The sequence below is a fragment of the Gouania willdenowi genome, chromosome 17, assembly GCF_900634775.1.
Source record: "Gouania willdenowi chromosome 17, fGouWil2.1, whole genome shotgun sequence".
NCBI lineage: Eukaryota > Metazoa > Chordata > Actinopteri > Blenniiformes > Gobiesocidae > Gouania > Gouania willdenowi.
Genome location: NC_041060.1, coordinates 5,955,821 through 5,968,512, shown reverse-complemented (window position 1 = coordinate 5,968,512; position 12,692 = coordinate 5,955,821). Strand labels below are relative to the sequence as shown.

General features: G+C 39.6%; 1 protein-coding gene across 1 annotated transcript; it reads right to left on the bottom strand.

Annotated features, from left to right (window-relative positions):
• Positions 1-780: 780 nt before the first annotated feature.
• On the bottom strand, positions 781-10,995 carry LOC114479307 (beta-1,4-galactosyltransferase 2-like). The gene is made up of 7 exons (XM_028472917.1): positions 10,488-10,995; positions 6,611-6,729; positions 6,258-6,374; positions 3,802-3,989; positions 3,400-3,522; positions 1,890-1,994; positions 781-1,114 (listed from the first exon to the last, which is right to left on the bottom strand). The coding sequence occupies exons 1-7, from the start codon at positions 10,834-10,836 to the stop codon at positions 964-966; spliced, it is 1,152 nt and encodes a 383-aa protein (XP_028328718.1). The 5' UTR covers positions 10,837-10,995; the 3' UTR covers positions 781-963.
• Positions 10,996-12,692: the final 1,697 nt, after the last annotated feature.

Sequence of the window (12,692 nt, the reverse complement as noted above, 5' to 3'; positions counted from 1 at the left end):
TCAATTGATCCGACCATGTCTCTTTAATCTCAAACAAAAACAGTTTGGAATGTATTTGTGAGATTTTAATGAAATGGTTTATGAACTGAAGAGAAACTGTTTTTATAAAGAGAGTGTGTGTGTGTGTTTAATGCCGAGTCTCTAACAGTTACTAAAGTCAAATTGGCGCACACGCACATTGATGGAGGAGTCTCTGCTCTCCTCTGAGCTCCTCATTCTTTACTTCAGATCAGCTGCTTTAACTCAGTTAATAAAAACATTGGAGGAACAGATGAGAATATACCAAATGTTGAAAAACAGGAGCTTTTTGTGCATTTTTCTCTTCCTTTTTAATATTTATTAATTTATTTATAAAAGCCAACAGTCGTTGATGTTTATGTTGTAAATACATCCACAAACAAAACACACAGAAATGTATAGACAAAGTCTGGTTATATAAAAAGTGTTAAAAACTAACATAATCAATATCTGTATGATCAATAATATGTAATCTGAATGATCTGTAGGATATAATTTATAACATCAATGACTGTTTATATGGATGATAATAATAATAATAATAATAATAATAATAATAATAATAATAATAATAATAATAACCTCCTGTGGTGTGACAGGAAAACAAAGGAAGACTTGATGTTAGTTTGATGTGTTACACGTGGTACCTTCTCAGACCATGATCAACAGGTGTGTGGATAAAAAGTGTGTGTGTGTGTGTGTGTGTGTGTGAGATGCAGGCACGTTACACATTCAACCAGAAACAGAAGAAGAGAAGAGTGATCCTTTAGAAAAGTGTCTTTGTTGTCATTAAATCCTCCTGTTTGATCTCAGAAAAAAGGCAAAGCTTGAAATTAAACTCCTCTCCCACCTCCAGAGTCTCTGACTCCCCAGGGTCTTAGAGTCCTCCAGAGTCCAAACCTTCCCACGTCCTCAGAACCAAAGAGAGAAGCTGATTGGTTGTCTCTATCCTTTGAAGGGCCGTGGAGGAGGTTTTCCTATCTCCACTGAGATGTTAGTGTAGAGAGGAAACCTCCTCACATGGACCAGCCTGTAGCTCAAAGATGAGATCCCATCCTTCCTCATAGTGTTCTTTGTGTTCTGGATCTTATTAAATCTAAAGCAGACACACAGAACCACAATGATCATCTGCTATAACATCTGTTACAACATATGTAATAACATCTGTAACATCTGCTATAACATACGCTACAACATCTGTAACAACATCTGTAATAACATCTGCAACAACAAATGTAACATCTGTAATAACATATGTAACATCGCTATAACATCTGTTACAACATATGTAATAACATATGTAACATCGCTATAACATCTGTTACAACATATGTAATAACATATGTAACATATGCTACAACATATGTAGCATCTGTACTACACATGCAATAACATATGCAATAACATGTAATAAAATATGTTATAACATATGTAATAAAATCTGTAACAACAGATATTATAACATCACAAGCATGTTATATCAGATGAAATAACATCTGTTATAACATATGCAATAACATCTGTAGCATCTGCAAAAATGAAAGCTTTTAAGTGTTAAATCTTATGTAGTTGTTTTGTGTTTTTAAATGTAACACTTTGAGATTCCTTGAAATGAAAAGTGCATTATAAATGACATTTTTTATTTATTATTATTATTATAGTTTGAGTTGATGTGAATCCTATTCATCAATAATAAAAACATTCACTGTTGCACAATATATATCACGACAGTCTGTATATGAGTCACTGAGTCTTCGTTTTGACCTCCTCAGCTTCACACAGTATGAACATCTGTTTTTCACTCCCAATCCACTGTAGATGTGACATTAGAACACTGTGTGTGTGTGTGTGTGTGTGTGTGTGTGTGTTACCTTTGAGGGTTGGGCTCGTTGTGTTTGTCTCTCTCATGTTTGATCATTCTATAACGACCAATTCTAACATCAGGCCTGGACACCTTCATCCCATTCAGAGTGATTCTGTTCCACAAAAATACACAACAACACACAATCGCTATCAGAGTGATCCTGTTACACAACAACACACATACACACAATAACATCACCACGCAATCACTATCAGGCCCTATTTACACGATAAACGTTTTGTTTTTGTTTCCAAAAAGTTCAACATTTACACGACAATGTTTCCTAAACAATGTTTGTTTACATGAGACCAGGAAACATGTAATAAACCATGTAGTAAACATGTAATAAACCATGTAAACATGTAATACACCATGTAATAAACCATGTAAACATGTAATAAACATGTAGTAAACATGTAATACACCATGTAGTAAACATGTAATACTCCCATGTAGTAAACATGTAATACTCCCATGTAGTAAACATGTAATACTCCCATGTAGTAAACATGTAATACTCCCATGTAGTAAACATGTAATACTCCCATGTAGTAAACATGTAATACTCCCATGTAGTAAACATGTAATACTCCCATGTAGTAAACATGTAATACACCATGTAGTAAACATGTAATACACCATGTAGTAAACATGCAGTAAACCATGTAATACACCATGTAGTAAATATGTAATACACCATGTAGTAAATATGTAATACACCATGTAGTAAACATGTAATACACCATGTAGTAAACATGTAATACACCATGTAGTAAACATGTAATACACCATGTAGTAAACATGTAATACACCATGTAGTAAACATGTAATACACCATGTAGTAAACATGTAATACACCATGTAGTAAACATGTAATACACCATGTAGTAAACATGCAATACTCCCATGTAGTAAACATGTAATACACCATGTAGTAAACATTTAATACACCATGTAGTAAACATGTAATACACCATGTAGTAAACATGTAATACACCATGTAGTAAACATGTAATACACCATGTAGTAAACATGTAGTAATCATGTAATACACCATGTAGTAAACCATGTAATACACCATGCAGTAAACCATGTAATACACCATGCAGTAATCATGTAATACACCATGTAGTAAATATGTAATACACCATGTAGTAAATATGTAATACACCATGTAGTAAATATGTAATACACCATGTAGTAAACATGTAATAAACCATGTAGTAAACATGTAATAAACCATGTAGTAAACTCACCCTAAGTTAGTTAGGGCTAACCCTAACCCTAAGCTAAGACTAACCTCTGAGGCTCTGCAGCCTACCAGTGAACTTGGCTGTGACACGGAAAGTGTTGTTTCCCTGTTACCATGGAGATGGAGAGGGAAGCATTTTTTATCAAATCCAATTTTCAAGCACCAAAACGCCGTTGACGTGGAAACGGACAGACAAAACGTAACTAAACGTTTGCGTTTTCACTAGGAAACATTCTTGCGCGCACACACACACACACACACAAACCTGTTGTAGATGTCGTCGTCCTCCCCTCCCCACCCCCAGTACTCATTGGGGAATCCATTGATCTTCAAAAACTGTTTTTTACTCAAACCTGAAACTCCTCCAAAGTATCCAGCGTATGGAAGTCTGAGAATATCAGAGGTTTATTAGATATAATGATAATGATAATAATAATAATATTGATAATGATGATAAATTATAATAGAGATATATTAATAATAATAATAATAATAATATTATTATTGATAAAGGTACAGAGATGATGAGTGTGTGTTGCCTGAAACCAAACTTATCCATAGGGATACCAAAGTGTTGGGGCTTGTTGTAGCAGTGAGAAATGTTTCTATCATCCATGTGGATCAATAATAATAATAATAATAATAATAATAATAATAATAACATTACCTGAAACCAAACTTATCCATAGCGATAGCAAAGTGTCGGGGCTGGTCGTAGCAGTGGTAAATATTTCTATCGTCCATGGGGATCAGGTCCACGTCACTGAAGATGAAACAGTCGTATTCTGAGTCCTTCAGAGCCTCTGAGTAGCCAACGTTCAGCAGCTTGGCTCGATTGAATGTCTCCTCACCCAGCTGGAGGTGGACACACACAGACATAATGAGACTCTAACCAATCATGGCTCTGCATGCTGACCTTTAACCCTAACCACGTTCCTCCTACTGCTGAACACTTAATAAACATAATTATGTAAACCTACAGGGTAATTCGTCTCTGACTTTTACTTATCCTGTTGATCAACAAAATATATTAAAAATAATAAAATCAAATAATGCTGGTGTCTATCTCCACCTCTCATTGGACGCTAGGCTGGGGTACACCCATCACAGGGCAATGGAGAGACTAACATCATGTTTTCGGATTGTGGACGAAACCCATGCAGCACGGGGAGAACATGCAAACTCCACACAAAAAGGACCCAAGTGTCTACCCCAGGACTTGAACCCAGGACCTTCAGCTGTGAGGCGGACGTGCCAAACACTTAGCGCTGTTTAGCTAGCACAAAGCTATGTAGCTCTCATCATATCTGTGCGTTTTTGTGATTGAGACCGTTTGTGTGTCACCACTAGAGGGCAGTGTGAGACTCCTGACTGCTGCTAGATTTACTGTATATTATACTTTACAATGGTTTTCATTTATATTCATGTACTCCCTATGACAATCTGTGTACCCCTGGGGGTCCCCATGCCTCACTTTGGGAACCTAGGGCCTAAAAAAAGCAGTGAGTCACTACAATTACTGACGAGTGTGAACTGATCATGTGATTAATAATAAAAACCCTGTTCAAAGCAGCTTTGAATTATAATATAGTTCAATAATCATATTTAAAGGAGCATAGGGCAGGATTTAAGAAAAACTAAACATTCATTTTAAGTTTTTTTTAATGCGAGTGGGTGACGAAGCGCTCTAAACCAAAAGAGAATGAGCCCACACACATTTCTCCCTTTTGCCTTGAAGATTGTGTGATACATTTTGTACTTCTGTTCAATTCAATTCAACTTTATTTGTATAGCGCAATTTACAACAAAGTCATCTCAATGCGCTTATCAAAATAAAAAATTCATAATATGAAATAAAAAACCCAACAAGATTCACATGAACAAGCATTTAGCGACAGTGGGAGGAAACCACTCCCTTTTAACATTGCATAGCAATGGAAATTTATATCATGCTCTCTGGCAACAGGAACTGTTCTGGGTACAAATTTCCCCGAGCAGTTCTGCAGACGTGAAGTCAAAAGACGCTGGTGCGCGTTCTCGACGGCTTGGAGAGGCGGCCCACTCCCGGAAATGAAGCAGAAAGAGAAGAAAACGGCTTGGAGACTGAAAGAAGACAAGCACGGTGGACTAAACTACTGTTTGGTTCCACAGATGTACGCTGAGGCATGTGCACAGGTTTTGCAGTAAACAGTCACATGAATGGCGAGTAAATAGATAACCGTGTCACAGTTGGAATGCGGATCGAGCCGCATCTTCTCGTCCAAGTCCGACCCGACAGTGAAAACCTATTTTTTTTCTCAAAGAAATTACATATTTATGTTTGTTTTTAGTGGTAAGCACCAAGTTTCAACAGTGTATTATTCCTTTATAATTGTCCTCTGCTCCATTCTTCATCCAAAGTGAATCACAGCTCTCACTTACATTTAAAGAAGCATTCTTCAGGGCTACATCAGCTGTGGCTGCTGCAGCAGGAAAGGAAGAACGCTGCGCGCAGTTCTAAATACCTGCCCGAACTTGACCCGTCCGGTGACGTCAGGGTTTGGTCGGGTATCCATCCTCTATACACACTATCAGCTGTGCTCCTGCGATAAACAAACAGTTGATGCGCGCTCCTGCGGCGGCTTGGCTGATGGTTGCAGTCACACTAACCACCGTAGTGTTGCTAAGGATTTCTAGATCCTGCCCTACGCTCCTTTAAGATAGGTCTCCACTTTTCCAAGATGTTTTCATTCATTACCTCAGCACAAATATAATCTACAGAGATCCATAACATCAATGCACAGGATTTAATGTGTGTGTGTGGATGACTTAATGTGTGTGTGTGTGTGTGTGTGTGTAGATTAGAGGGAGAGGATTACACACACTGACGTCATCTGTTACTGAGAAATCTCATCAAGTTCAGATTTATTACAGCTCTTTGTTCACCTGACGTGCATGCACACACACACGCACACACACTAAACCCTTGTTCTATAAAACAATGTTGTCATCATGTCTCTGTGATGAGATTATAAACCAACCTTCATCTCTAATATTAAACACTCATCATCATCACTAATAACTAATAACCGTCTGTTAAAATAAAGACTGTGTCCAGCGTCCAATCAGCTCGCTAGTCTCTACCTGGTTGATGATATAAAGGCCGTAGTCGATCTTCTGCCTCCTCAGGATTGGATGAAGATAATGAAGCCAGTATTTCAGGTGATTTTCTCTGTGACGAAATGGGATGATGATGGCTACCTGAGAGAGAGAGAGAGAGAGAGGGGCACTCAAACACCTGATTATTAATGATTATTAACCATTAATGATGGGTTAGGGTTCTATCAGTCGGGGGGGGGCTACTGAGCCACATGCTAGCTCACACACATCAATCATCAGAGTTACACACTCACTACACTAATGTTATGAAGGAAGTTTAAAACACACACTGGGAGGAATGATGATGATGATGATGATGATGATGATGAAGAACAGACCTTCCATCTGGCTCTACAGTCTGGGGGTGTGTAGCGCCCCCCGTTGGTGACGTTGGGGTTTTCTTTCTGAACTCGTTCCATCGTCATTAACGAGCTGAACTCAATCAGTAAACGACCCACTGAGGAGGAGGAGAAGAAGAAGAAGCTGGTCACCACTTATAACGGTCACCAGTTAGAGTTAAACACCAACACGTACACACACACACACACACAGAGATGAAGTTCTGTCAGTGTTTCAGTCATCATTCATGCTGAGGTGTTGCCTTATTACTATTATTATATATCATTATATTATTATGTATTATTATTATTATCATTATCATATATTACTATCATTATCATCATTCATTCAGTATCAGCTTCACACATGTTAATAACATGTTACATGTAGTGTAGAGCCAGGGATGTCATTGAAACACATCAACTAATAACCTGAGTGTGATCAGAGAGGAAGAAGCTGGCGGACTGAACACAGAAGGAGGCGTGGCCTGAGGAACACACTGAGGTCAGAGGTCATGTTACGGTATGTAGACCAATCAGAGATCAGCATGAACCATCAGATACAACCAGAGGAAAAACACTACTAACACACACACACACACAACACTACTGAGCACTAACACACACATACTAACACACACTAGGGCTGCCAACTTTGATCGTTTAGTCGACTAATTGGTCGATGCCGTCATGGTCAACCAAGATTTTCATTGGTCGACCAGCAATGGTATCAGTTTCAATACCAACAAAAAAAAATGCATTGCATGTATATAGGTGATAAGGATTAAATATCAAATATAATTTATTTAATGCCTAAACATGATTCTATGTCCAGCAACAGCTGTGTAAGTGCGTGCAGCGCTGCAAAAAAAAGTGTTGCGCTTCAGCTGACAGCGCAGTGGACTGTCCTCAGGGCAGATCAGAGCAGAGAGCAGCGAGGGAAGCACAAGCATCCACTATTGAATCAATCCCTTTTCTGCACAAGGACATAGATTATCCTTATATTTGATACGTGGATTATGTAAATAGATCCACTGCTGTCTCTGGCGCCACGGCGCGCACTGCACACCTGTTTGATGTGCGTTTTTTCCCCAGTGCGCTGATCTGATGTTTGACCAAAACTAGATATTTCTCTCTTTATCTTTCTCCTCGTCCTCCTCTGCACCTGATCATTGATTCTACGGTTTTTTTTCTTGGTCGACTAATCCCTACGTGTGCCATAGTCTTGGTCACCAACCTTTTCCTTGGTTGACTACAGCCCCACACACACACACACACACACACACACACACACACACACACACACACACACACACACACACACACACACACACACACACACACACACACACACACACACACACACACACACACACACACACACACACACACACACACACACACACACACACACCACCTGTCAGCTGGTGCTGTGAGGCAACCAAGTGTGTGTGTGAAATGTAAATCAGTGGGTTCTCAGTGTGTGTGTGTGTGTGTGTGTGTGTGTGTGTGTGTTCAGTAAAACCTCTGATGCTGCAGCCTGTGATGAAACCATGTGACCTTTGACCCCCAGCTGCAACATTCTGAGCAGGTACACAAGTACACGCACACACTGAGTGAACCTAACAGAGCTCAATAGGCTTATCAGTCACTAGCTGATCAATGGACTTCATTGATCCTTAAAGGTAAATATTATTATTGTCAATCACTCACATTAAATCAATTTTATGACACACTGAGTCAGGCCTGGAAACATAGTTTAGCCTTTGGACTGAACTCACTATGTAAACACAGACACACACACACATACTGTATATATTATACATACATATTAGTGCTGTCAAGAGATTAAAAAATGGTGTGAATAATTAATTATGCTATGTAAAAAATGTATCTACTTTTTTTATTTTTAATTGCACCAAAAAATTGCTGAGAAATGCCCTCAACTTGAGGTATTATCATTTAAATCACATTATTGTGGCAGATTCAAAGATTAGTATATAACAAAGTGTCTTTATAAAGTCATTTATTGTTTTATAAAAGACTTGTAGATATTTACATTCCACTCTAAGTGAGATGATTCCAAAAAGCTTTAGTTTAGACCATCAGGGAGAATATTGCTGTGAACTCATGTCAATCTCCAAATAATAGAAAATACAAATGAAATAAAACATTGGAACTTATTCATTTTGGTTCTGAACCCTGTAATCTTGTTCAGTTTTGGCAACACGGCGTGCTCGGAGCATGTTGCAGTTAGCACTGCCCGTGTGTCCGTGTTAGCTGCTACATGTTTAGCATTGAGGTGGTAGTGGAGGCTACAAAGCTCCGGTGTTCGGCAAACACTTTCTTGCTCGATTTGCACACAACTGGGCTTGTGTTTTCCATCCGGTGTTTTTATAAGGCAAAATTAACACAAACGAAGTTGAGAAGCTCGGTAGTCACATGGTAGTCCCCCGTCTTGTATTGTAGCCTGTGCATCAGTATTATGGGTATACCGGGAACTCTTGAAATGAGATGTTTTGTTCTGTTTTGAGTGCTAAAAAAACGATTAACAGTGTTTTTTTAGCACGTTTTTTTCCCTATAATTAATGAATCGCAATGAACGCGTTAAGGTGACAGCCCTAATATATATATATATATATATATATATATATATATATATTAGGGCCTGGAATTGTTTGAAAAAATTAACTAATTAATTGCGAATCTGAATAAATATATTTGCGATTAATTGTGATTAAAAAATGCCAGCAATTTATCACAGTTTATTGCATTGTCAGCTCCTGATAAACATGCAAAAATGTAGGAAAAAATGTTTTTTTAACCAAATATTTGCAAAGAAAGTGAATAACTCTGAAGTGTAACAAAAAATAACTTAATACGTCTTTAAAAGACAAATCTTATAGCAAATACATTTCTTGTGATTCAAAACATTGTTTGTGCAACACTGTACTATTCTATAATGTAAACAATGAACAGAAAATTAGAACCTCAGCTGTACAGTTAATTTAAAACTTTGTTTCAAATGCAATTATGTAATGTAAACAATGTACAGTTATTTTTCACAGCAGCAGTAGAACGTCAGTAACAAAAATGCATTGGTTCAAATAAGACTAGTATTTTTTGGCAGTATGAAACCCTCTGTAAACACTATAACTATCTGTCTTCTGGGGTCTGTTGTACAGCGTGTCGATTTTTGAATGAATCGTTTTTCTGGCAGGCAGTTTATACGTGGGGTCCTCCATTGAAATTTTAAGTACCTGAAGCAATCCCACATCCTCAACAATAAAAATTTGTAGGACGGCAACTTGTAGCTATCCAACAAGCCATTGCATTGGTTAATTTGTCATTAATATGTTTGGAAAGCTTCTCCTCCAGAGTTGTTTGTCGCAATCCGCCGGGTCTGCCTGATGCCGCCGCCGCTGAACACGAACGCTTCCCTCGTAGATGGTACGTTAAGGAAGAATTACTGCAGTGGTGATTAAATTCCCCTTTGACATGCACACATAACTTAATAATTTAAAGCTAAACTGTCCATTTAGAAGCATGTGTTTTGAGTTTCCCATTGCTATCTCAGGCTGTAGCAGCATTAGCTACAGGAAACGGAACTTTAAACGACGCGTCAATTAATTTTAACGCGTTAATATGAAAAAAATTAACAAATTGTTAACGTGCTAATTTTCTCGGCCCTAATATATACTGTATATAATATGACAGATGCATCAAAAACACTTGTTTTACCCAAACAGGAAGTAGTGATGACTCTAAATGAGTCTGATGTTCTAATGTTGCAAAAGAGTCAAAGAGCCAAGGCTCCAGAGCCGCAGGTTGCAGACCCCTGGTCTACTGGTTCCTAGTGAGGGGTGCGTGGACTCACCGAGGCCTGGAGGACTCTCTGGACAGGGAGGCAGTGGTTTGGGAGAAGGCGTCTGCTGGTCCTCAGGCTGTGGACTAGGTGAGGTGGTGAGGCAGGCCGCGGTGGCGTTGGCCCGGGTCACATTGTACAGGAAGTAGTGGTGGGCGGTGCCAGCGCTAACGTTAGTGTTGGTTCTGGAGCCGTTGCGTCTGAAGAGGTCGAAGCGCTGCGAGTACACGTCGAAGTAGAGGATCATCATGATGAGGAAGTGGATCAGACACAGCAGTAGAACCGCCTTACAGATCCGCTCCAGGGTCCGGCCCAGCATCAGCCGCGTCATGGCCTGCCTACCTGGTCCTACCTGGTGCATGAGCTCATTCCCTCAGTGATTGGAGCAGGAGGCCCCCCATCACCCCCCCCTCAGTGACATCACACAGAGCGCCAAAGGAGGAGGGGCCTCAGCATGACCAGCAGGGAGAGGCATCCAGCAGAGAGCTACTGGTTCTACTGGTTCAATGGTTCTACTGGTTCTACTAGTTCAATGGTTCTACTGGTTCCACTCGGAGTTTCAGGAACCTAAAAGATGAAACACAGAGAAACAGTTTCATGTTTCAAAGATGATTCATTTTACTATCCCTGCCTCTTTACCCTTTGAGCCTGCTAGGCTAACCCAGCATGTGGACTGGTGGCTATATGCAAAGCTAACCAGACATATGGACTGGTTGATATATGTGCTAAGCTAACCAAATATGTGGGACTGGCGGCTACATGCTAAGCTAACCCAATATGTGGACTGGTGGCTATGTGCTCAGCAAACCAAACATGTGGAACTGGTAGCTACACGCTAAGCTAACCAAACATGTGGGACTGGTTCATATCTATCAAGTTCTGGATTTTATTTTCAGTGCCCGCCACAACCCGTCTCACTGCACCAACTAAGCTTCAGTATCCGTTGCATTTCAGCTGTCAGTTTTTTAAGAAGATGTACAAAACTACAAGCTAAGATAACCAAACATATGGACTGGTTGCTATGTGTTAAGCTAACCAAACATATGGACTGGTTGCTATGTGCTAAGCTAACCAAACATGTGGACTGCTTGCTATTTGCTAAGCTAACCAAACATATGGGACTGGTGGCTACGTGCTAAGCTAACCAAACATGTGGGACTGGTGGCTACGTGCTAAGCTAACCAAACATGTGGGACTGGTGGCTACGTGCTAAGCTAACCAAACATGTGGAACACTAAGATTCATCTTTAGTTTTCTTCTCTCTCAACTTAAAATATACACAACATGCTTGTTCAGAAAAGTAAACGGACACTGCTCAGACTGTCAGAATAAAAGCTCAGACTGTCAGATTAAAAGCAGAGACTGTCCTAATCCTGTCTTTGTGACAAACATATTCTACTCTGTATACGTCTGTGACCTTTGCTCACGTCGACTCTAACGGTTTGTTGTGTTCAAACATGTTTTGCAAATAATTGAAATAGATATACTTTGTGATTGGTTGTGTTTAAAAGGAAACATACTGTTTGCACACACACACACACACACACACACACACACACACACACACACACACACACACACACACACACACACACACACACACACACACACACACACACACACAGAGTGAGTGGTGAAAGTTTAATGAGTGACAGATGGAGAGCAGATGGTTTATTATTGATCAGCTGATGGTGACACAATGACACCATCAGTGTGTAGAAAACATGCAGGACAGCAGCTCTCCAGGACCTCCATCTCACCTCATTATTTCATTAAAAACATTCACACACATGCGCAGGGGACCACATCCTTCTTTTTTATATGTATATAATTATACACACACACATATATACATACATATATATTCATGGGGAATGGAAGATCGACGGCTGTCAGATCATGCGACTCCCTCTACCTGAGCGCTACCTGAGTGGCTGCTCACCTGGTTCACCTGGTCCAGTGATCTCTACTCTCTCTCTGACCTGGTCCAGTGATCTCTACTCTCTCTCTGACCTGGTCCAGTGATCTCTACTCTCTCTCTGACCTGGTCCAGACATTCTTTCCTTTCCTAAGCAGTGTTTTTGTCCCTTTTTGGACCATGTGTCAGTGTGAGTTTATTAGTTTAGTGTTTGAGGCCCTCCAGGTTCACCTTTAGTTTAGACTTTGGTTTAATCTGATTGGACGAGGAGGATCACATGTTTGTGTTCAACGACAAAA

What these genes read in the sequence shown, in the direction of transcription:
- LOC114479307 (XM_028472917.1), bottom strand. Translation starts at nt 10,836, where the DNA reads ATGCACCAGGTAGGACCAGGTAGGCAGGCCATGACGCGGCTGATGCTG. An exon ending in ATGGATAAGTTTGGTTTCAG is followed by an intron (nt 3,523 to 3,801) that starts GTAATGTTATTA and finishes TGATATTCTCAG; the next exon opens with ACTTCCATACGCTGGATACT. An exon ending in AACGAGCCCAACCCTCAAAG is followed by an intron (nt 1,115 to 1,889) that starts GTAACACACACA and finishes TGTCTGCTTTAG; the next exon opens with ATTTAATAAGATCCAGAACA.